The sequence below is a fragment of the Rissa tridactyla genome, chromosome 6 (genome assembly GCF_028500815.1).
Source record: "Rissa tridactyla isolate bRisTri1 chromosome 6, bRisTri1.patW.cur.20221130, whole genome shotgun sequence".
Taxonomy (NCBI): Eukaryota; Metazoa; Chordata; class Aves; order Charadriiformes; family Laridae; genus Rissa; species Rissa tridactyla.
In genome coordinates, this window is record NC_071471.1 from 15,768,048 (window position 1) to 15,791,785 (window position 23,738).

The following is a 23,738-nucleotide window of genomic DNA, read 5'->3' on the forward strand; positions in this document are numbered from 1 at the left end:
GCAACCCAGTCCGTTACAGCCCCCTAAAACATTAAAGATCATCAGCCCCCTGAACCCAGCTTCCGCCGCGCACACGCATGCGGGGGTGGGGAGGGCGGAGCGGGGCCCCGCCGGCTCCTCCCCGCGGCGGCCGGGCCATGGCGGCGCGGCTGCTGCGCGGCTGCGGGCGGGCGGCCGCGATGGGCCGGGCCCCGGTGCTCCGCGGCCTCCCCGCCGCGCCCGGGCTGGGCCCCCGCCGCGGCTGCGGGGAGGCGGCGGGGCTGCGGGCCATGGGCTTCAGCGAAGAGCAGGCCCGGCGGCTCCTGGGGCTGCAGCCCCGGCTCGGCCCGACGCGGCGGGAGGCGGCGGCGGCGGAGCTGCTGCTGCTGGGGCTGAGCGCCGAGGCCGCCCTCGAACTGCTGGAACGGAGCCCGGCGCTGCTGCGGATGCCGACGGGGCGGCTGCGGGAGCGCGCCGAAGAGCTGCGGCGCCTGGGGCTGGACGGAGGTATGGCGGCGGGCAGGGGGGCCGCGGCGGGCACGTGGGGGCCGGCCCCGTCCCGCCCGGCCCGCTCACCCCGCTGCCCGCAGGTCAGCTGCGGCGGGCCGTGAGCCGCTGCCCCCAGCTCTTCACCCTGCCCCGGAGGAGGATGGCGGCGGCGGTGCGGCTGCTGCGGGAGCAGTGCCTCTTCACGGCCGAGCAGCTGAGGGAGGTGCTGGGGAGCTGCCCCGCCGTGCTGCTGGAGGAGCCGCGCCGCCTCCACCACCACTTCCAGGTGAGGGGGCCCGGCCGCGGCGGGGCGCGGGTCGGGGGTCGCGGGTCGGGGCCGTGCGGCAAACAGGTTTGTCTCGCCCGCAGTACGCCTACTTCAGGATGGGGATCCAGCAGAAGGAGATGGTGAGGGCCCGTCTCTTCCGCATGCCCTTCGGCGAGCTCAGGAACCGGCACATCTTCCTGGAGCGCCGGGGGCTCTACCAGACCCCACACAAAGGCCAGACCCAAAGCAGTAACCCGAAACTGAGGGACATCCTTCAGCTCCCAGAGGAAGACTTCCTGGCCAGCCTGGCCCTCGCCTCCCCGGAGGAGTATGAGGTCTTCAAGAAGCTGCTGGCTCGAGAGGAGGAAGAGGAGGAGGAGGAGGACAGGGATGCACTGTACACAGAGGAAGATGAAGACTTGGACAGTGAGGGAAGTAAAACAGCCCGGGAGTGAGGAGGTGAGGCTCCAGGGTGCCTGAGCTCTTCAAACACTGCCCCACTGCACACATAGGGGCTCTGGGCCCCCACCCCACATGGGCACGAGCTGTGGTGGCCACAGGCCTGTGCCAAGGGGGCAGCAATAAATCCCACGTATCAGCATACAACAATAACCCTCATTCTTCCTCATTGACCAGCTCACTTAAAAACAACCCATAGCGTTTCCATGAAGTGTTTTTACTTAAAAAAAAAAAAATCTAACCAAAATAACTAATTTATTTCCAAAGCTAGGTTAAAACCTTCTGGCTGCATTACACATTGTGCTGGCTGCGGGGCGGGAGGCGACGAGCTACTGTGCTGGGCCACAGCGGAGCCATGCTTCCCAGCCAACAGGACTCTCCCATGGCAGCTGGTCTCGTGGCTGACAAGGCAGGGGTGAAAATGCTTTCTGACTGTAGCCCCAAGCCCCCCCCTCCCCCAGATAGCAGAGGCTGTGCTGGCTTTCCCCTTACCCTGCTCTTCAGGCAAGGGCTGGCTTCTTCTGATGCCCTGGGGGAAGGCAGGGCTCTGGCACTTGCCTTGTGGCAGGGGGGCTGGAGCAGTGTCAGGCAGCCTTAGAAGAGAATGAGGTTATGTCCATCTTCATCTCTTGATTCTCCTCTGGGAGCAGAGCTGGAGCCCACGCAGGCCGGGAGCATCACGGCGGCCAGCTGGTTGGGGTTTTGCATCGTCCCTGCTGCTCTCAGGCTGCCGCTGCGTGCCTCAGCAGCCACTGCTCCAGGAGGGAGAGGTGCCAGGATCACCAAAACTCCCAGGCCTGTTCCGCTCCAAGAGCGTCTTCAGGGCTGCAGCTCAACCAAAGTGCCTGTGACACTGGCGGGAGGGGAGGGTTGCCCCGCCAGGCTGCCCCCCACACTGCAGGGGAAATAACACTCTATACCATAACTATGATATATCTCTGGTATGTATTAATTTATAATATACACTGTGTACTTTAATACACAAATCTATGTTTAACTAGTGTTGTCATACAAACTCACAAAAACTAGGCACTAAACTACACTTTTTCCTGGCCCGCCCTGCCACAGATGGTGGGGCAGCTACTGCGCGCTGGTCCTCTCCGCAAACAACACAGCGCTGGCACTGAAGCACTGGGGGAACACAAACACTGCGAGCAGCTCAGGGGGATGGCAGGTGGAGTTCCCTTCGTCACCGAGCTCATACTGTGCCCTGCTCTGGCTCAGAGGCTATTGGCTTCAGAACACCCTACAGATCACTTTTAAAATTCTTTCTGGGTGCTCTGTTGCTTTCTGAGCTCAAAATTTGGTTAAAATCAGGGATTGTTTACAAAGCAAAGAAAAAAGGCAGGCAGTAGAAGCTGCCTCAGTTTCCCCCACTACAGCAGAGGAGTCAGGGACGTGCCTCCACTGGTGGTTCTCGCCTCGCTGCCTGGGGGAGCTGCTCCCCATTTCTAACTCGTCTATATGGGGAAGGTCTCCTCCAACCAGATTTTCATGGGCCACATTTCAGGTGATGGCTAAGGCTTTTTTGGTCTGCATTAAACTGTTTTATTTGGGGGTTACTGGTAACATAACCTTGGGTTACGAAAACAGGTCGGTGCAGATGCTGTTGGCTGGGAGCTAGGCTCAGCTCCGCCAATGCTGGAGCAGAGCTGGGAGCCCATGACTCATGCAGAACGGCTGGGAGGGCCGAGCGGGGCTGGTCCCCTTGGGGGGCAGCCAGCCACCGCGGTACGCTGCCGCTCAGCTCCTCAGGGGCAAAGAGGCAGCCAGAGTAAGGCAAGCCAGAGTGAAGGCAGTGCTGGTCTGGCAGAGGGAAGGGAGCGCTGCTCGGCATGCCGATCCAGCTGCGTGTCCCTAACAGGCTGGAGGAGAAGGAGAGGCTGACGCCAGGCAGGAAGGTTCCCGCGCTGTGTTCAACCCAGTGAGCAGATCTGGTCTTCCTGGTGTTTCAAAAGCCCTTAGATGTGGAAAGACGAAGCTTCTACTGCTTTGAACCCTGTGAAGGAGCAGGAGAAGAATGAGCTGGTGTGCAGAGCCCCCCCAAAAGCCCCACGGCTGCCTCTTCCCACGCTGTGCACCTGTCTCAGGCTGGGAGAAGGGGACCTATCCTGGCCTTTGCCTTGCACGGGCAGGCAGTACCTGGGTCCTTTCTCTGCAGGAGTCTCTTGTTTACAGGGCTGCAGATGCATGGGGAAGCAGAGCATTGCCTTCTGCCCCTCCACCCCAGCCACAACCAGGAGCCCTCAGCTGCGTGCCTAAGCCCGACCGGCACAGCAGCTCTACAGCCCTTGCAGCCCCTCGACATGGTAGCCTAAGCCTGGGCTGCACTTTGGCCTCCACCCTTCTCCCCAATGCCCTGTGCAGGGTTGCAGGCACCCACAGGCAGGAGGTGCCCCTGCCTGCAAGCTGAGGAAGGCCTGGAGCGGGTACTTACTCTATGGCTTCTTCAGTGTGTGACTGTTGCTTGGTTTTCTGAAAAAAGAAGGGAAGAGAGCTCCGTCAGCGCTGCCCTGCAGCCTCTTGGCTGTTGCACACAGGGAGGGCACGCAGAGCTGGCCTCTAAGCCTTGGTCGCATGTGCCTCACACTCTGTTATTCGCCGGGGGCCTGCGCCTCTCTCCCAGTCCACCCCTGTGCACGCTGGGTGACACCAGCTGGCTGCATCCTCCCACCCTGGGCCACAGGGAGGCTGGCACACTCCGTGTGCTGCTGCTAGCTGTACCTGCTGGTTGTCTTCTTGGCACCGGTGCTCTCGCAGCTCTCCTTGTAGCAGACATCTTGGTGTACCTTGTAGACTCTCCTGTACCTGCACACACAGCAGAGGGGCAAGCTGTCAGGGAGTTAACAGGGACTGATCTGCTTTTATGGGTGCAAGGGGAAAGCCTGGGAGTCTCCCCTGTTTCCTTCCAGACTGCGGTAGATGGCCGTGGTAGGAATGGGGCTGAGCCTGCTATGCCTAAGGGCCTTCTTGTGACTCTGTCACCGGAAGGCTGGGGGGGCCAGGGGCAGAGCAGAGGCCCCCGTGCCCTGGCCTTGCAGCAGGACTGGCTTCAGCCCTCTACTTGCAGATAGAGAGGCAGCTAGGAGCTGGTCTGGCAGGCAGCAGGGGTCAGGCACACCAAATCTAACCTTGCTGCCACGTAGGGTAACACTGCTACAGGGCTGTCATTTCAGCAACGCCCTGCCCTGAAACGCAGCTGGTGAGGCAGCCCCAGGGGCTTGAAGGCAGCTTGCGCTGGGGAGGGGGCAGCTGCCAGCCAGGGTCTGAGAGGGCCTGGCACTTGCTCTCCCTTCCCCGGAGCTGAGCTGCAGGGAGACATCCCTGGCTCTGAGCACATGGGGAAGGGGGGGAGCACAACCCACAGGCAGTACTCACAGGTAGTGGCAGGTACCTCCTTCCCACACGGGGAATGACTTGGTTTCCGAGTACAGCCGCGTGCACGAGTGTGGCACCTTCTTGCAGGCTGCTTGGAGAACAGGAGAGGGGAGCTATCAACAAGCCCATCTCTGGCCCTGCCTGCCTGTGCCCCGTGGCAGGGGGCCGATGAGGCCCCCTGGCTTCCCCTCTGCTGTCCTGGAGGGCTGGGCTCAACAGAGCCCACTTGCCAGGAGAAGTGGAGCCCCCAGCCCTGTGATGCCCAGATAACTACGTGGGCAGGGCAGGAGCCTGGCTTGCCTGGTGGAGGTGGAGGGCTCAGCCAGAAGCAGGGAGCAGACCTGTCCTCCCAGGACTGCCCGAACTGCTAAGAGCAGAGCCCAGCCCCTATCTCCTTCTGTGGGGACAGCACAGCCCTCCCTAGCAGGGCCTGGGCATGGCAGGAGCTCCCTTGGCCAGGAGGAGCCCGATGCTGACAGGGTGTGCTCAGTGACCTGGGGGACCTGTGGCTGGGCACACGCCATCCACCTGCAGAGGGAGCTCAGCCCTTTGGCAGCAGCGCGGCACTCACCCAGCTCGCAGAGACGGCCCTTGAATCCCGGGCGGCAGTCGCAGTGGTAAGACTTGGTGTCCCTGGTGCAGGTGCCTCCGTTCCTGCAGGGGTTCATGGAGCAGTTCTGCCCCTCACCTGCAAAAAAGTACGGCCGTCAGACCACGGGGCTACAGTGCAGCCCAGCCTGCTCCCCCAGCATGCCAGGGTGCTCCTGGGGAGAGCGAGGAGCAGGCGAGCAGGGATGGGGCAACCTGCAGGAGCCCACACTGTGGCTCTTGTGTGCCTCCCAGCAGAGCAGCAACAAGAAGAGTAGGCTGGTGCCGCGCACCCTGCCTGCCTGCAGGGCCTGGGCTGGGTCCCTGCCGCTTGTCTCTCTGCCCCCTGGACTTACTCTTGCTCTTTGCCTCGCGCAGCTGCATTGCCAGGCTACCCTGGCTGGACACCTCCACGTTTTCCAGCTTCACTGGAGCTTCCGGCTCTGGGCAACAAGAGGGTCAAATGTCACTTCCAGCCAGGGCCAGACCCAAAGGCAGCCCCTCCGATAGGGTGCAGCCTCCCTGCAGCATCAGGGAGGTCAGGCCTGAGGCAAGTGGTTTAGCCAAGGTGGCAGCCCTTGAATTAAGGGAACTGCTTTGCCCTTTTTGGAAGGCTGTGGGACACGAAGTGCTGGGGAGACAGGGGCAGAGCCGAGACATGCATCAAGTCCAGGGCTGCCAAGAGGTGTGCTTAGCCCCTTCCCCACCCTGTGGCATGGGGTTCCCAGGCCTGGTAGGATATCTTGAGCTGGCACTTGTATCCCTGGTGTTCCAGTGATGGCAAATGGGGGGCTGATCCCGGGTTAGCAAGGGGCTTCTTGCCAAGATGCCGTCCTCGAGCATGAGGCTGTGCTTGGCAGTAGGGCCTCAGGCTGCTGGGCATGCAGGGGCTGCACTGGAGGGCTGCGGAGCCACTGCCTGGGCTCCCGCTGCTGCTGGAAGGGGAGAAGGCCAGCCTGTGCCGCAGCCAGCATTGCCTCTCATCAGCGAGGGTCCCTCTCTGGGCTCCCTGACTAGCTGTGCGTCACCCCTCTCCCTGGGCAGGAGCCTAGCAATCGGGGCAGGTGTTTGTCTGCCCAAGGAAAGGTGAGAGGGCTCTCCCCTCCTCTATGGCTCTCCCAACCCCACAGCAGCCTGCCCAGCTGCCACCCTGGAGATGGCACTAGATGACAGGAGGAGGCCAGAAAGGCAGCAGAGCACTTACGCGTCTTCACAGTGATGGATTTGCCCAGTGTGGTGCCGAACCTGGCACTGATCCTCCCTCTGCCATCCACCAGCTCAGTGAACCTGGGACAGAAGAGCCATAAGGGTACGGGGCACTGCGAGTCCCCCAGGCCACAGCTACCCCATGCACTAGGACTGGTGTCAGCTGGACAAAGTATTCGGTGGAGTCATCAGGCTCCACGTGAGTCCCACGGCTCAGCTGTGGGCAGCATGGGGGACCTGTTCACAGGGCAAGGGCTTGCCTGGCTCGGGACCCCAATGGGTGGGCAAGAGGCACAACCCAGCAGGAGCAGGGCTTGACCCTATGCGCACCTGGATATGGGAGCTGGGAAAAGGGGCTCTGCTCAGCCTGATGTGTCAGGAGTGCTGGAGCACTGCCTACCTGGGGGCTGGTGAGGGCTCCTCAGCTGTGTCGTGATCCGCTAGCAAGCGGAGTTCGGGCAGGAAAGCTGGGGGCAGCCTGTTGCGCAGGACCCGGGGGTGTCCAGCTTGGCTCCACCGTCTCTCCGGAGCCCCATCCCTCTGCACTGCAGACCAAAGGGTTAGGCTTAGCAGGAGGCAGGCCGTGAGTCAGGACAGCAACCCAACTCCCAGCCAGACCCCTCATCCCCCAACTGCCATTTACGGCTCCCTGTGGACATGTGCACACCCTTGGGCTGTGAGTGCCAGTCCCTGTGAAGCATCACTGAGCTGTAACCCTGCATTTGCCCTCCACTAACAGCGGCAGCACCCTGCAACGGCCACCTCCCTTTGCAGGGAACCTGTGTCCTATACTCACAGTCTGCTGTGGGCAACAGGTTCTTAGGCAGCAAGTCCCCATGGGCTCAGTACTGAGTTGGTCAGCTGGTTTCCAACCCCCTGCCCTGCTTCCCCGTTAGCCCATCATCTCCCTTGTGCTGCAGCATCCCAGCCCCAGTAGCCGGGCACTCACAGGTGGTGATGTAGAGGTGGATGGGCTCGCTGTGCACTTGGCCTTGCTCCGTGTTCTGCACAGCTGTCACCGACAGCCGGTACCGCTGCCCAGGGAGCAGGTCCCGCACCGTGTAGGACACAAGCTTCCCATTGGGCACATAGCGGCTCTTCACACTCTGAGCAGTGGTGACATTGATGATGTACCCCTCCACAGCGCCAGTGGGCGGCTGCTCCCACACCATGGACACAGAGGTGGCGGTGACACGGGAGGCAGTGAGGTTTTGGGGAGAGAGGGGCCCTGGGGAAGGCAGGAGGTGGGGAGAAACGGGGTCAGTGCTGGTGTCCTTGAATGGCGACCGCCCTACTTGCTCACATGCCACCTTATAAGCATGCCAAAGTCCCAGCTTCCCTGGCCACGCCCCAGCGAGCCCTCAGCTCAGCTCCAGTCATGCAACGCACTGGCAGGAGATGCTCAGCACTGGGTCCCTGCCAAGGCAGGCAGAGCCTCCCTGCACCCCAGCACCCAGGCCTGGCCCTCACCATCCGACTGCCGCACAGCAGGGAATGAATCAGGCCCATGGGGGCTCCACATGGGGCTGAGCTTGTGCTGGTCTTGGGCAGTGAACAACATCTGGCAGGGGAGGATGTGCTGCTGCCTTGCCCGCCCTTCCCAAGGGCTGCCTGCACGCCTCCTACCCGCCGCGCTGGCCAGACAGGCTGACGGCTTTCACACCTTCCCCTCCCTGCAGCTTTTCTGCTGGCCACAAGCCGTGGCTGCCCTGTGCCTGCCAAGCCCCAGGGCCCCTGCAGTGGCAGAGGGTGGTGAAGGCAACCCCACTCACTTGTCCACACGTGGAAGGGGGCTGTGGCCAGACTCTCTGAGGGGTGGTCTTCCGTCCCCAGGCCGCTCAGTGTCGTGACATGGATGATGTACCTCTCTCCTGGCTGCAGGTCCCTGCGGAGGAGGAAAGCAGGATGGGAAGGGGTAAGCCAGGCAGCCTGGGAGGGCCAGCTGGCCCGGTGCCCACCTGCTGCCCCACTCACAGGAAGGTGTATTTGGCCACGCTGCTGTTCAGCTCCACGGTGCGGTCTGCCAGGTCCCCTGGCTGGCGGATGGAGACACGCACCCTACTGACGGTGGAGTGCTTGAGCCGGTGGAGAGCCCATTGCACCGTGATGGCGCTGGCCGTCACGTTCATGATCTCAAAGCCTTCCACCGGACGCGGTCCTAGCCAGAGCAAGCGGAGAGGACTGTGGTCAGCCACTGGTCATCGTGGGGAGCCCCATCCATTCCCCACGCTCCTGCATGGGGGTCCTGCCTGCTGCTGTGGATTGACTTCCTCAGCGGGAACAGATCGGTGCCACCCTGCTGGAATTGTGCTCTCCTGTCCTCCCTGGGAGGTGCAGGTAGGTGGGAGGTATACCCACCTGCCTGCCCGCAAGGCCTCCTGCCATGCGTTGCACCCCTGGGGCTGTCCTCCTCTGGCCCCAGCCCCCCACCGCCAGCTCCAAAGGGGCTACAGTACCTGCACCTGGCCCACTGCACGCTCAGGCAACCATCCTGAGCCTGATTCTCCCTGCCCCTGGCATCTGCCCTGGCTCAAGGCCTCCTGAGATGCCATGGCCAGGGGTGCAGACCCCTGTTGTGCCCAGTGCCATGCCTGCCTTCTCCTCCTCTGGCCCTCGCTCGGCCTCAGACCGCTGAAGGGGATGTGGCCCACCACCATCCCCATCTCATTAAGAGGGCAGTTTTTCTAGGTCTCATCCCCTCCGTCCTCAGTTTGCTCTCGATTTCTACATCTGCCTGCCCCAGAAAGCGGGACGGCAGCTGCTCCACCTGCCTATGCCTTCCTAGAGGCATCACTGTGCCCCCTTCCCTCTCCCTGCCAGCCTCTGCCCTCTCTGGCACATCCCTATGCTGAGCCCAATGGGATGACTCGCCCACAGGGCTCTTCTCAGCAGCGATCGCCCAGACCCACGGCCCAGCCGGCGCGGGGGCTTCTCCAGCTCGATCAAGCAGCACTAGGGACCCGCACGACCCTGGGCCCAGTGACAAGAAGTAACCGGTGCAGTGGGCACAGCCTGGCCCCGATGAACAGGATCCAGGAGTGGTCCCTGCTGCCAGCTCCCTCACCCATGGGCAGGGGCCCAGTGAGCCGTGGGGCATTTGGTTCCTTTTTACTCACAGCAAAGAGAACGGCAATTCTCTGTGCCGAGCACTTTCCAAAGGCCCCTGGCTGGATTTTAGGATCTGCACCGCCAAACCCACCGGGGTTCGGCAGAAGCGTGGGCTGTGGCTGGAGCCGGCGGCGGGGAGGTGACACAAGCCCTGGCACCTGCAGGGGCCGCATGTGCTCTCGACCGCGATCCCCCCAGGGACGCTACTCACTAGTGCGCGTGGTGAGCATGACAGGCCTGCTGATATCATTCTTGTTGTTCACGTTGCGTTTGACTGAAAAGACAGAAATATTGTAGGCTCTGCCGGAGGCTAGTGCCCGCAATTGGTGGGCAGAACGACTTCGGTCCACAAAATCTGTCCTGCGGTAAGAGCCGTCGAGGGATACGTACGTCACGGCGTAGCCGTCAATGTGTTGCCTGGCGGCTGCGTCCTCAGGTGGGTGCCAAGAAATCAACACACCAGTGTCCTCCACCCTTTCCACCTTTAATGAAGTTGGTGGCAGCAATTCTTCAGGGTGTGGGCAAAAGCAAAGGGGAGAGGTAACGCCATGAATCTTTAGAGAACAGACCCCGGCAGCGAGAGGCAGAGCAGCAGCGATGGAGGACGGGGCCCTTGCTCTCTCCCTCAGCGTGCCCGGCACCAGCCACCACCGGGCCCGGCAGGCACAGGAGGAACCAGGGCACCGGGAGCACTCCCAGACACTGCAACCTGGCAGCTGAGCTTTTGCCACCACCTGCCAGGCCTAGGGCACCAGCGAGACAGGGCAAGGGGCCTTGGGGAAAGCCGGTGCTGGCAACGAGAGGCTTCCCCCGGATGCCTCGGCCTCCCCTCCTGAGGGCATCCGAGGGATCGCCATCACTGCGGGGGTCCAGGGAAACCCGTCCCCAGCGTCCTCATGCTGAGCCTGGAGCCCGTGGCAGAGGCTCAGCATGCCAGCACCTGCCTGCAGCATCAGTGGGGCCCGGGCTGCCCCCCATGGAGGTGAGGCCCCAGCCCTGCCTGCCTCAAGGAAAGCTGCTGGTCTCGGATGGTGTCAAGCCCCTCGCAGGCGGCGGCCACTGCCAGGCCAGCGTCGAGCCCCACGCCACGTCCTGGTGCCGCTGCTGAGGGCCTTTACCTTTTTCGCAGCTCTTGCCTGTGTAGCTGACTTTGCAGGTGCAGCTGTGGGTGCCATTGCCAGGCAGGCAGTAGCCTCTGCTCCCGCAGGGGCTGGAGAAGCACGGGTCACTGGCTGTGGGAGATGCACCAGGCCCAGCAGCATTAGTGGTGCCGGCTGGCCAAACGGCCACCCTGCGCCAATCCACCCTTGCCCACCTCACCTGTCTCACAGTGGTAGCCGAAGAAACCCTCTGGGCACACGCAGAGGTAGGAGCCCCCGTAGCTCTCGCATTCCCCTCCGTTCTGGCAAGGGCCTGACTCACAGGCATCCACTTCTGGAGGCAGGAGGAGGCCAGTGGCAAGGGGGGGCCGCAGCATGCCAGCAGCCAGCCCCCGCAGCAGGACAGACATGCAGCCCAGGGATCAGCACAGGCGGTCTGGACCCCGAGTCCCACCCAAGCACCACGTCAGCCACATCCCCTGGCAGGGGGTGGACACCTTCGGAAGGGTGTCATCACTGACAGACACCTTGTTCCTTGCTCCCTTGCCACTGAAGCGGTTTCAGCTCAGCCCCCAAAACCGCAGGCAAGGAGGTGTGACAGGCAGCAAGCACCCAGGGTGACGGTTCGGGGTCAAGGTGCCCAAGGTGATAGCCAGCCACCTGGCTTGGTGTTGGTCCTGGACGCATCCCAGTGCCCGCAGTCCAGCCTCCCACCGCCCCAGGAAGGGTGAGTCCCTACCTGTTTCGCACTGGGTCCCCACAAAGCCCTCGGGACAGTAGCAAGCAAAGGACGCAGGGAGGTCCTGGCAGGTCCCGCCATTCTTACAGGGCTCTGACCGGCACTCATCAACATCTGGGGAGCGGTAGGAGGAGAAGTGCTGGCTCAGCACAGCGACAGGGTCGGCAGGACTTTCCACACAGGGCGGGGACCCTCCCCATGTCGCTCACTAACCCCAAGCCCAACAGCCAGGAACAGCCCCACTCCTGAGGCATGGGGAGCCCACTGCCCCACACCTGACCCTGCACAGGGGCTGGGCATGGAGACATGCCTGCAGGGACACCTGGGGACAGCTGGCAGCATGGGGCTGTGCCTGTGGCACATCCCCTCCTCTAACTCCCAGTGGGCATCCTACCTTCTCCCACCTCCTTTTTTCACCAGGCCCTGGGAAGCTGGGCTAGAGCCACCTTGCCAGAGTCCCACCAGCCCCCATGCTGCCCGTCACCCCCTTCAACCAGTGCCCGCACACAACCACGACCATATGCATATACAGGAGCAGGAACACAGTACAGCCAAAAATGTGTGACCTCAAGCTGCTTTCCCCCACTCTCAGCCAATAACTTTGGAGCCACTTTGCAGCGCACTTCACACCCAAATCCCAAGATCTGGGTCTTATCTGCATGGGCTTAACACAAGTCAGGAGATGTCATTGCCCTGTCAATGATGGAGATGCCCACACAGCACCCATTAGCTAGGGGACGCAAGTAGCGTACGTGCCCTGCAGCCCCACCTGCTCCTCCACCTGAATGGGAGCAGCATCTCCCTGCCGGCGCATCCCACAGCTGGCAGGGGGCTCCAGGAGAGGAGCCCTCGCCACAGGTTGATTTGAGCGCACAGACAAGAGACTGAAGCCAGCACACACAACTGCAGGCGGCCCAGCTCCTGGCTGTGCGGTTCGCACCCGCTATCATTCCCTGGGGCTGGGGGACAAGGAAGGGTTTGCTATAGCCACCTGCGACAGCCCTGGGGCATACCTGGCACGGTCCCTTACCCGACTCGCAGTGGTGGCCGGTGTAACCTGCCTCACACAGGCACAGGAACTCGGCAACGCGATCCTTGCACTGGCCGCCGTTCAGACAGGGCTGGGACCAGCACTCATCAATCTCTGCAGGCATTTGGGCAGGGGAGAAACAAGGCAAGAGACATGAGCACCAGGCAGGGGTCCCCAGGGGCTCTGCCCATGAACACGGGGAGGGGAGGACTGCAACACATGTCCTGGGGTCACCAAGCCATGGTTGTGACCACAGCCTCCTGGGACAGTGCTCTAGGGCTCATCTGCTCTCCGGCGCTCCTCACCATCACATTCGGGGGGATCACTCCAGACGCCTGGCAAGCGGCAGACACGGGGGTGGTTGTGCTGACTGAGGGTGTAGCCCAGCTCACACTGGTATTCAGCCAGCGAGCCCACCTTGGTGGAGTTGAACGAGGCCTGGGCATGCTTCACCTCACTGGGGATGCCACAGTCGACCTCTGGGGAGAGAGGAGGAAGGGGTGCTGAGTGGGGCTCACAGAGACACCCCAAGTCCCCCGCTGGCAGGGGCAGCCGAAGGCCCTTACCAGACTGGCAGTGCTTCCCTACATAGCCCACGGGGCACGTGCAAGTGTAGCCCCCATCAAGGTCCTCGCAGGTAGCACCGTTCTCACAGGGGCTGAGGAAGCATGGGGAGGGCACTAGAAGAAGAACAGAGCAAAGAGCAACTGCTATGGAGCTCACCAGAGCCTTTCGCCCTCTGGCAGCGCAGTCCTGCCCTCCAGCAGAGTGCTAAGAAGAGTCCAAGCACTTCAAATTACAGAGAAGGGGCTTCAAAGCAAGCACCAAGGGAGGGCTTGCTTGCTGCCGCTGCATCTGTCAGCTCCACCAGCAGCCCCAACACCCCCCCAGCACTGGTGCGCCGTGCTCACACCTACCGATCTCGCAGTGCCGGCCAGCGTAGCCCGGGGGACAGTCACACTTGTACTTGCCAATGTAGTGGAAGCAGGTGCCCCCATTCTGGCAGGGCCCCGAGGCACAGGGGTCCGGCTTACCTGGGGGCAGAGGGCAGGCAGGAGCTGAGCAGCAAGCGGGATGACTGCCGCCTCTCCTCCCGGGGTGGGGGCCAGGGGGCCGTACCGATCTCGCAGTGCTTGCCGGTGAAACGGTAAGGGCAGGTGCAGTGGTACTCGCCATCCGCCTCCCTGCAGGTGCCCCCATTGCGACAGGGCCCCGTGCTGCAGAGCCGTGGCTTGGCTGCAGAAAGAGCACCAAAGAGTGGGGGTCACCCACTGCTGCCAGCACCCTGAGAGCCACCAGCACCTGCCAGCACCCCACCAAACACCTTGCTGCAGGAAAGCTGAGCACACCCAGGACTCACAGCCATGGGCTCAGCAACGCTGCCGTGTGGACACATGCCAGGGCCTCAGGGGGCCACAGGCACATAATTCCAGGGACTGGTGGAATCTCAGGCATGTAAAAAAAACTCCAGCACTGATGGTGTTGTGCAGGAAACACAATTGGATCAGCTGCTGCAACTGCCAGGGGCCATGAAGGGAGCCCCACAATCCTACCTCCACCCTGCAGGATGGGATGGAATAACCTGCACCCACTTTCAGCTGCAGCTCAGCAGGCAGCTGCTCATCTCCCACAAGGGTCCAAGCTCATCTCCCAACCCCTGCCAGGTCCTGGGGCCGTTAGGGAGCTCCGTACAGGTACCTTTCTCGCAGTGCTTGCCAAGGAAGCCTCGAGGACACTCGCAGGTGTACGAGTCGTCATGAACCTCGCAGGACCCCCCGTTCAGGCAGGGCTCAGAATCACAGGGGGATGGCATCGCTGCAAAGCCAAACACGAGGTATCACTGAGGATGTACGGGCAGGGGTGCGAGGGCTGCTCCTGCCTAGTGACGGTATCCCTGCTCACTGCCCTGGCCCCCGTCACATCCCTCCCTGGGGCTGGTCCCACATTCCCGCAGAGGAGACTTACTGTGGTTGGTGCCATAGTCAGTGTGGCAGACGCAGAGGTAGCTCCCGCCATACTCCATGCAGTACCCGCCATCTGGGCACTGCGTGTTCATGTTGCACGGTGTGGTGGTAACTTCTGAAAACACATAGCCAGCACCGGCCTCCGTCAGCCAGCGGCAGGAGGACATGCAGCTGGCTGCCTGGCCAGAAATAGGGGTCTCCTAACTTTGCAGGGTCTGATGAGATGGGAGGGACCCTCTGTACCCCACACCACAGACTGCGCAAACAGCAAGGGCCAGCCTGGATGCCCAGTGAGCTTTGGAGTGGGAGCGCACAAAGGCTACATTTCCCTCCCCATCCCGGGGAGCTGGGCTGGGGCCAGGTGCTGGGGGAGGCACAGCTCAAGGGGAAACAATGGAGATGGAAACATTGCCTCCTCACCAGGGGACAGTATCTCCAGGTTCAAATTCAGGGCACGCCCCTGGTGCTGTGCTGGGCTCGGGCATGGGCAGAGCGTGTCCTTGCATGCCTGCAGCCTGCCTGGCTCAAGCATCCCAGACAAGGAGCAAACACAGCGAGAGAGAAGCCTTCACCCACCGAATTCACAGAGGAGACCAAAAAACCCAGGCGGGCACTGGCAGATGGTGACGTTCCCCTCCAGACAACTGCCCCCGTTGCGACACTCACAGCCCTCTGAGAGCTCTGCAAGAGAGGAGATGGGAGCTTCCCAGGACCCCTCCTGCTTGCAGGGTTGGGACAACCAAGCAGCCTTGTCTGATGCCACCCATGGGGGAGCTCAGGTGGGTGGCAGCCACAAGCTCCTGCAGACACACAGGCACAGCCTCCTTCAGCAGGACGGACCTGCCCTTCAGTCCAAGAGCCCCGAATGGGCTCTCTGGGGCTGCTCCTTCTCCCTCTCAGGAGCACAAGGGCTCCCCTAGGGATGCAATGCCCCACCGGAGAGACCCTCCAGTACTCACTGTCTCGACAGTCCTGCCCAGTGTAGCCCTCCTGGCATTCGCAGATGTATCCCTGCTCCGTCTCCAGGCAGCTGCCGTTGTTCTGGCATGGGTGGGAGAGGCAGGCACCGGGCACGCGGGGCCCACCTGTGGGGAAAGGGGAGGCTGAGCCAGAGCCATCCTAGCCTGGGGCTGGAACACCCTCTGGCCCAGGGGAGCCAGGGCAGAGCTGGTCTAGCCCAGCCTCATGCTGGACACCCCACCACAACCAAGCAGCCCCGATGGAAGGAGCTGCCTCCCAGCAGCACCACAACCCCGCTGCCCACCCTGCCTGCCAGCTTTTGGCAGTGCCTATGGTTGATGCAGCCCCTTTTCAGCCATTTGCCCCTTCCCACCCATCTGCCCCAAAAGCGACTCCCATGCCTGGCTGGGTGAGGCGTGCCTTCACTCACCATACTGGCAGTTGTTGCCGTAATAACCTGGGGAGCATGTGCAGATGTAGCGGCCGGGGCGGATGTAGTTGCACGTCTGCCGGTTCCGGCAGCTCCGGTCCTCGCAGGAAGATGAATCTGGGCGGCGAAAGCAAGGGAGTGATGAGCAGAGCCTCGCCCCGGGAGAGGGACCACGATGAGCATCAGAGCATGGGGACGCAGTCCCCAGCATGGGTTGTCCCCGGGCGCAGGCAGGAGCAGGTACCTGTCTCACAGCGCTGTCCCACGAAGGGCTCCAGGCACACACAGGTGTAGTTATCGACCAGATCGACACAGTGCCCGCCATTCAGGCATGGGCTGGACTCGCACTCATTCACCTCTGCAAGGGGAGGACGGGAGGGGCAGTCAGGCCATGTGTGGGCACTGACAGTTCACCCATGTCCTCCCATCCTGGACAATGCTCAGGAGGGGGAAGGCAACAGCCAGGAAAAAAAAAAGTGAAAAAAAAAAAAAAAAAATCAGTGCCAGCAGCAATGCTGAGCACTCCCTTCCCAAAACTACGGCTGGGGGTGAAGCAGGGTGGCAGTGCAGCTTGCCAAGGTGTGAAGTGTCACCATCTCCCCCTGGCACCTGCTCCTGCCACTTACCTGTCTGACAGTCCGCCCCTGTGTATCCTGGCTGGCACAAGCATGTCGCAGTCCTGTTCAATGCCTGGCACCTCCCACCATTCTGGCACACCCTGCTCTCACACGGTGACTTTTCTGCAGCAGAACACCGAAAAAAAAAAAAAGAGGAGGGGGGTGGGAAATCAAACCAGTCACAGGACAGGTATGGCATCCTCTGCACACATGGTGATGCCAGGGCCAGGCAGAGAGCACAGCTTGGAGCCACCAACACACTTTCCAGTGGGAGACAGCAGCCGTGTCCCCAGCCACAGCTCTTCTTAAACCCTTCCCAGGCAGCTCAGCCCTTTCATCCCTCTGCAGGCTCTTGGATGCCAGCGTGCTGCGCTGCGTGTTTGTCCCTCCCTCCCTCCCTTCCCCGAAAGTCAACTTCCTGCTCGCCTTCTCCACCGGCGCGGAGGCTCTCTGGGAGCCAAATGCTTTGGCAGCACTTCCACTGGCGGGTGGAGGAGAGCAGCAGGGGAAACGGGCCACCATGGCCCCTGCCAGGGACTGGGAGAGTCCCGGCTGGCTTTGAAGGGCTCAGTACCATAGCATCACCTGCTAAAGCAGGGCCTCCGAGACTTCTGTTTAAGCACCAACCGCCAGCTTTTCTTTTCTCACTAAGGGAGCGGTGGCGGGGAGAGGTGCCAGCGGCAGCGCTGAGCCGAGCCCTCGGTAGAGCGGGCTGCCAGCGGCAGGAAGGGCTCATGGCCAGAGCAAATTTTCCTTTGCCTGCAGCAAGCTGAAATCCAAGCCAGCCGGCGCAAACAGCTCGAGCCAGCTGCTGCGGGAGCTCCAGTCTCAAAGGGCTCCCCCCCAAGAGCGGCAGTGTCCCCTAAGCCTGGGGTCTCTGCTCTTCAAGCATGGCAAAGAGCTGACGGTCCCGTGCTCACCGGTCTCGCAGCTGGTGCCTCTGAAGTCCGGTGGGCACCTGCAGCTGAAGCTGCCGGCACCATTGAGGCAGGTGGCTCCGTTCTGACACGGGTGGGAGAGACACTCATCCACATCTGAAACAGAGCCCCAGGTCGGGGCAGGAGCTCAGGGCAGGGACAGGGACACCCACAGGGACAGACAGACTGCCAGCATGCAGCAGTGATGCTGGGAGTGAGACCTGCTCTCCCACAGCAAAGTGCCAGGGGCTTGGGGCCAGCACTTACCAACATGGCACCTCTTCCCTGTAAAGCCGGCCAGGCAGGAGCAGGTGTAGGAGGGGTTCCCCGTGATGCAGTCCTCGATACACTTTCCCCCGTTCAGGCAGGGCCGCAACATCAGGCAGACAGAGGCTATGGGGACAGGCGATGCCCCCCCGTCAGCCCATGCCCCGGCAGGGCTTACCTGCCACCTTCCAGCCACACCAGCGCCGAGGTCTGTCCCTGCGCCCCCACAGCTCCCCGGGGTGTTCAGGGAGCCCACAGGGGCTGCCTGCCTCACAGCGGGGCAGGGCCTGCTCCTCAGGGGCTCCCCTGGGACAGGAGGGCAGTTTTATTCCTCCTGTGCGAGGGGGAGAGGCTGCATGGGGTCAGCCCTGCCGGACAGGGGGACATGGATGTGCCCTTGCTTATCACCCGTGACAGAGGGAAAGGGGGACAGGAGAGCCCCTGTACAGCAAACCCACCGGTAACGCAAGACACACGCAGATCACAGGTGGGAAAACACGGCCGGGGGGAGCGGGGATGAGGAATAGGAGGCCAGCGGCTCCATGGGGGAACATGTCAGGACCCCCAGGATGGGGAGGGTGTCCCAGCCCTGGCACCCTAGCCCCACAGGGGAGGCTGGCACCCAGCAACCCTCCACATGGCTCACCCCAGCCTCCTGGGACTTACGGGCATGTGCATTCCCCGAGGGTGCCAGCCCCTTGTGCCCTGCCTTGCCTGTGCACCGTCACCCCAGCCTCCCTCATCGCATCCCGCAGGCTCTTTTCATCTCAAAAGTCTTCCTCCCCTCCCCATTTTCTCTCCCAGCCCCTTCCCACCAGTGGGTGCCACCCCCAGCCATGGCAGGCACTGAGGACAGTCCCCCCATGGCTGCCTCCCCTCCCTCCCCAAGCCCTTCGAGTCGCCTCCTCCACTCCACAGAGGTGGGGGTTGAGGCAGGGAAAGACAAGGGCTGGAGAACAGTGTGGGGTTGGGTTGGGAGTTAAATAAACCTAACTGCTGTCCTCTTACTTGTATTGCTGCAGCCCCCCACTTGCACCTGGGCATCATCGATTCTGAACACCCAGCGCCCGGGGATACCCACATTTGTCGTCATCTCCACGTCAGCGATGTCATCGGTGCGGGATCCGGGGATGTTGAAGTAGCGCTTTCCATCACCAGCGTTAAAACCTGCCTGGGAGGACAAGGGCAGAGAGAGATCACTAGCGCACAGGGGAAGGTGGCTGGAGGACAAGGGCTTGTCTCTCCTGCCACTCGGCACGGACTGACTGTCCCCTTCCACGTGCCACCGGCCAGTGCTCAGCCCTGTCCATACACCGGGGATGACGGCCGGCATGACAGGGCAAAGAGGCCACCCGACCCGCTTGGTCCCTCCCCCAGGATTCGAAACCCATCCGCTTCCTCTCCACCTGCGGCATCCTGCCTGCTGCAGGCTGGCAGGCAGGGAGCCAAGCACAGATCAACTGCCGGTAAATTCACACATCTGAATGGGTACTGAGGTTTTTGCGGGTGTGCATGTTGGCTTTTTTCCCCCCTTAAGTACAACAACGCGCACAAGGATGAAATAAAAATACAAGCGAAAGCTGTGCTGGCTGCGGCAGCTGCTCTTAAAGGCTGAGGTTAGGAAGGAAAAGGGACTATGAGGCAGCAGCCAAGGCAAAGACCTGTGGTTTTGGGATAACAAAGCCCCCTGTATGGTCTCGGCTTTAGGAGCCAGAGCACACACGGATATTTAAGAACTTTAAAAAAAGAAAGCAGAGGGAGGCTTTCCACCTCCAAAAAACCCAAACCAGGAGCCGCGAGCTCGCAGGCCGGATGTGCTACCTGGGCGTCCCAGGAGCCACGTTCACTGCTTACCTGCGCCGCAATGCCGCCAAGCCCGGCAAAGTCCCCCCCACTGCTGGCGTGCATACCCGTGGTCCAGGTGATAGACTCATAGTTGAATATGGTGAAGGAGAGCTTGCCGTCCGTGATGAGGACGATCTGGAAAGTGTTTACCTGCAGCAGGGAGGGGAAGTAAGCAGTGAGCAGGCAGGAGGGCGGCAGGTGGGCCAGCCAAAAAACAGTCAGAAAATAAAGTGACAGAAAGAGGACTTAGCAAAGGCATGTTTCTTTGAGCCCCAGTCATCCTCTGACAGAAGAGGCAGTTGGGTTTAATTATTTTTAACCTTAAGGTGTTGTGATCCCCCAGCCCAGCAACCCAGACAGCACTTCTCCTGCCAGGACAACAGGAAAAATGGGGAGAAATGTGGTTATCGGGGCCTCTGGAAGAAAGGCACCAAACCCAGGCTACGACCAGCTCCTCCACGCAGCCACAGGCAGGCAGGCGAACGCCACCCTGCTGCTGCCCAAGAAGGCGGATGCTGGAGACCTGCAGCCTCCATGCGGCATATAGAGGAGGATTTGCATTTACTGGCCCGGCGCTGCTCTGTCATGTCAAGGTACCACTGCAGAGCTGCCAGGGTTGGCTTAGTCCTGCTGATGGCTCCGTGCCACACGCAGCCAGAGCACCACCGCTGTGGAAAGCGCCAAAGCTCCGGTGGGATGCTCCTTGTAGAAAACCCTACCCCTAAACTAACAGCTGCTTTCCCCAGCTACTCACTGGCGAAAACGAACTGCCTCCGAAGAAGGTGACGCGGTACCAGGTAGCAATGAAGACCCACTGCGCAGAAAACTCTGGGAACTCAGGGAAATACTGCACGATATCCCTGCTTGCTCTCTCCAAGATGGGCTGCTCGGTGCTTTCCCGGTAATACACATCACCAGCCCGCCGGTTATCCACATCTGCCCAGAAAGCAGCCACCACACGCCGGTCCTTTGAGATGGGGAAGGCCACCGGTGTGAACTGAGAGACCTCCTTCAGGAATGAGATGATCCCATTGTTGTTCACCTGCGGAGAGGGAGGGAAAGAAACAGGCATCCACGGCTGATTCCTGCTGTCAGCAGGAGTCTGTGTTTCAGAGGCACTTTCCATTTCGTGTTTATTTCCCACCCTCCCCCCAGCATCTTTCCAAAAATATTGGAGCGTTTCCCCTTCCTGTCCCTGGAAGCGGAGACGTGCCCCGGCGCCCGCAGCCCCCCATCCCGGCCGCTCACTCGCTGGAGTGCGGCTGCGGGGAGGCAGCGCCTGAACAAACCCAGCCCTGTTCTCCACCGCAGCCGGGCTGGGGAAAGGAGCAACAGCTGAGAAAACCGCAGCAGCCCTGGCGCTTTAAACAAACAGTGCCCAACGCGCTCGGCCAGCTCAGGCCAAGGGGCTGCTTCGCCCACTCCCCGCTTTCTTCGGCTGGCACGCAGCCTGCGGGGCAGGGGGTCTAAGGCCAGGCATCACCACCACCCTCCTGGCAAGTGGGTCGTGGCCAAGTCAGGCAGCCACTGGCACAGGACGAGGGGAGCCTTGCCAGGCAGCAATCTGTCCGCTGGCATGCACAGCACTCTGAGTGAGCTGTCGAGCTAACGGGCTCACGGTCCCCAGGTGACCACATGCCACCATCCCATGCAAAGCCCCCAGTGCTGGCTGGGCCTCAGCAGACTGCTCTCCTTAAAGCGAGGGATGCTGGACACCCAGTGCAAGATACTGCAAGTCCCAAGCTCTTCCCCAGCACTAATTAAGTGGGGCAATAAGAGTCCTGGGATGCCCGGCCCAGGGATGCATGACGGAGGCAGCCCTCAGCTCATGGAAGGAAGCTGGAGATAGTGGATGCCGCTGCCTGGAGTGCTGCCTCCTGGCTTAGGGATGCAGTGGGAGTGAGGAAGGGGAGGAAAACCACTGCCTGCACTGCTGCCTGAACAGGCAGGGAAGGGGCAGGGAACAAAGGGAAACACTCTCACCCTCAAATTCCTGGGAGGAAACCATGACAGCACCCTGCTGCAGTGGCAACCCCAGCGGGGCCAGCAGCTCCCAGCTGCTCTGTTCCCCTGCCCACAATGCTGCCCACAAGCAACAGCAGGACAGGCAGGAGCACACAGTCCCCAGCTAAGCCCACCAGCATGCAACGCCAGCTCCGACAGCACCAGCCTGGCAAGCCCCTGGGCTACAGGGTGGGAAAGGGGTGGCATGGTGCAGGCAAGAGGCTCTTGAGCAGAGAGAGCAGCCCTAGCATGCAGCAGGCAGGAACAGGCAGCAGTGTCACGCTCACATGCCGACAAGGAGCCGGGAGCCAGCGTCCTGCCAGGAGCCATGCCAAAGCCAGCACACCTGTGCCCCAGCTGCCCACACATCCAGGCCAACAGGAGAGGACACCAGACTGCAATGGCCACATCTGATGGTCCCCAGCCCCTCCAGGCGAGCACGGGGCAGTCCTTGCTGTGACTAAGGGGAAGAGGATTCCCGTTTCCCAAAGCCTCTGTAACCCCGTGGTGTCCGCAGAGGAACATTCTTCCCCTGATTAAAGCAAGATGGGAGAGAGCTGGAGCCAAGAAGGGCTTTTTTTGTTGTTGCTGGTTTTTGCTAAGGAGGAGGGGGTGGCTGGAGGCAGCCCTCGAGGACAGAGGTTTCCAGGTGAGCCCAGCCCCATGCCAGCTCCCCCGAGACAGCGGCTCCTAGTCCTGCCGCACAGACCCCTATGTCAGGGGCAGGTAAGCTGGCCCTGCAGAGCTGGGAGGGGGGGTCTCAGTTCAGGGGTGGGGACATACCACTCTGACCCCTGTAGCCTCTCCAAGACCCAGAGCTGTGCTGCGGATCTCATATGGGACAGCCATCACGTCACCTGGCTTCTCCCAGCTTCTTCTATCCTCCCACCGTGGCTAAAGCCCCAAGCCCAGGTCCCTGCTGCCCAATGGCAGAGCTGGCACTTTTATCAGGAAGGAAAAAAAAAAACACTGGCGAGGACCAAGGACCTCCTGCGCTTAGCCGAGGGACAGCATGGTACATGAGCCCAGCTCCGAGATGGCACTAAAGCGATGCTCAGCCCTCTCCTCCGCCAGATGGGTCTGGATTGTTGGTCAGCCCAGAGCAAACCATGGAGAAGAGAAGGGACCGGAATGCCAGAGGATTCACTGTGCCAGGCGGGAGCCGGCATGCGGAACACCGAGCCCACCCCAGGATCCAGGGCAGGCGTTTGGAGCCAGCACTGCCCAAAAGGCTCCAGGGACAACCAGGCACTCAGGACTGCTCCTCTGTCTGATTGCCACAGCCGCAAGGGACACAACAGGCTAGGCAAGCCTCGAGGTCTCCGGCTGTAGTCCCCTCCGGGTGGGTCAGGGGCTGCAAAGGAGCACGCCAGAAGGGGTCCCAGCAGCCCAGCAGGCGTGGGGAGGAGAGGAAGCGGGATGTGCCCGCTACAGCACAACCCAAAGGGCAGCTGTGCTTATTCTACATCACACCCAGAGCCCCAACCACCACCTCCTCCCCAGTGAGCGACACCATGCTTGGGCAGCCAAGCTCTCACCTACCAGCCATATCCAGCTCCTTGCCACTCGGACCCCTTCAGCGGGGGCCAGTCCCACAAGGCGTGGGACAAAACCCTGGCTCCAGCCAGGGTTATGTCCAAGGGTCCCACACTGCAGGCAATCACTTAGGCCAACATCCCTAGCGTGGTGGGGCCAGGATCCTCGTTGTGCCACCCGAGGCAGTGCCAGCCCTACCAAGCCTGGAGTCCTGCACGCTTCCCTCCCCAGCCCAGACCTCCCCCTGCCCTCAGCACGCCGTAATTCCTGTAATGCCCAACAGACCCCGTGGAAACCCATATGCACTTGGATCCGTCCGAGCAGGATAGTAATTTAAAAATAAGGAAATACAGGGAAAGAAAAGGCAAGGAAATACAGGGAAAGAAAAGGCAAGGAAATACAGGGAAAGAAAAGGCAAGGAAATACAGGGAAAGAAAAGGCAAGGAAATACAGGGAAAGAAAAGGCAATAGGAGGCCCACAGGGAGGCCATCCCCGCTGCCTCCTTGTACTCACGTAGAGGCCGGTGTGCCCCGCGCCGAAGAAGGGGAAGGGGACAGAGAGGGGCCGCAGCTCGGAGCCGCCGTCGTCCTGTTTCCGCGTGGCGGCGTCGCCCTGCGTGGGCCCGAAGGGGTAGAAGTCCGCCAGAGGCACCACGCCGCCCGCCCACAGCCACTCGCCCAGGGCCACTAGCACGGCCCAGCCCGCCAGGCCCCGCATGGCCGCCGGGATCCCGCCGCTCGTCTCTCACGCCGGCACCGGCCACCGCGGCATAGCGAGCGCGGGGCGCGGCGGAGCGGGGCGCGGAGCCGCACAGCACCAGCGGCCGCTGCAGCCCGGAGCTCCGCCGCCGAGC

At 61.8% G+C, this 23,738-nt stretch overlaps 2 protein-coding genes across 8 annotated transcripts; one reads left to right on the forward strand and one right to left on the reverse strand.

Moving 5' to 3' along the window:
* The first annotated feature begins 137 nt into the window (after positions 1-137).
* MTERF4 (mitochondrial transcription termination factor 4) lies at positions 138-2,185 on the forward strand. The gene is made up of 3 exons (XM_054206006.1): positions 138-486; positions 570-754; positions 838-2,185. The coding sequence occupies exons 1-3, from the start codon at positions 138-140 to the stop codon at positions 1,189-1,191; spliced, it is 888 nt and encodes a 295-aa protein (XP_054061981.1). The 3' UTR covers positions 1,192-2,185.
* Positions 2,186-2,719: 534 nt separating this feature from the next.
* Positions 2,720-23,738, reverse strand: SNED1 (sushi, nidogen and EGF like domains 1). Of its 7 annotated transcripts, none has more exons than XM_054206004.1 (33): positions 23,399-23,738; positions 20,099-20,386; positions 19,354-19,494; positions 18,508-18,670; positions 17,500-17,625; positions 17,236-17,349; positions 16,325-16,438; positions 15,943-16,056; positions 15,699-15,815; positions 15,268-15,393; positions 14,885-14,989; positions 14,310-14,423; positions 14,043-14,159; positions 13,464-13,580; positions 13,262-13,378; positions 12,911-13,024; positions 12,650-12,823; positions 12,345-12,458; positions 11,315-11,428; positions 10,796-10,909; positions 10,594-10,707; positions 9,687-9,749; positions 8,342-8,525; positions 8,140-8,252; positions 7,317-7,595; positions 6,768-6,912; positions 6,366-6,448; positions 5,518-5,604; positions 5,145-5,261; positions 4,574-4,661; positions 3,920-4,003; positions 3,633-3,670; positions 2,720-3,194 (listed from the first exon to the last, which is right to left on the reverse strand). In XM_054206004.1, exons 1-32 carry the CDS (start codon positions 23,600-23,602, stop codon positions 3,634-3,636), a joined length of 4,101 nt encoding a protein of 1,366 aa, XP_054061979.1. In that variant the 5' UTR covers positions 23,603-23,738; the 3' UTR covers positions 2,720-3,194; position 3,633. The 7 variants fall into 7 exon arrangements, with proteins under 7 accessions (XP_054061979.1, XP_054061973.1, XP_054061976.1 ...); XM_054205998.1 differs by having other exon boundaries at positions 9,687-9,983; XM_054206001.1 differs by lacking the exon at positions 12,911-13,024 and having other exon boundaries at positions 9,687-9,983.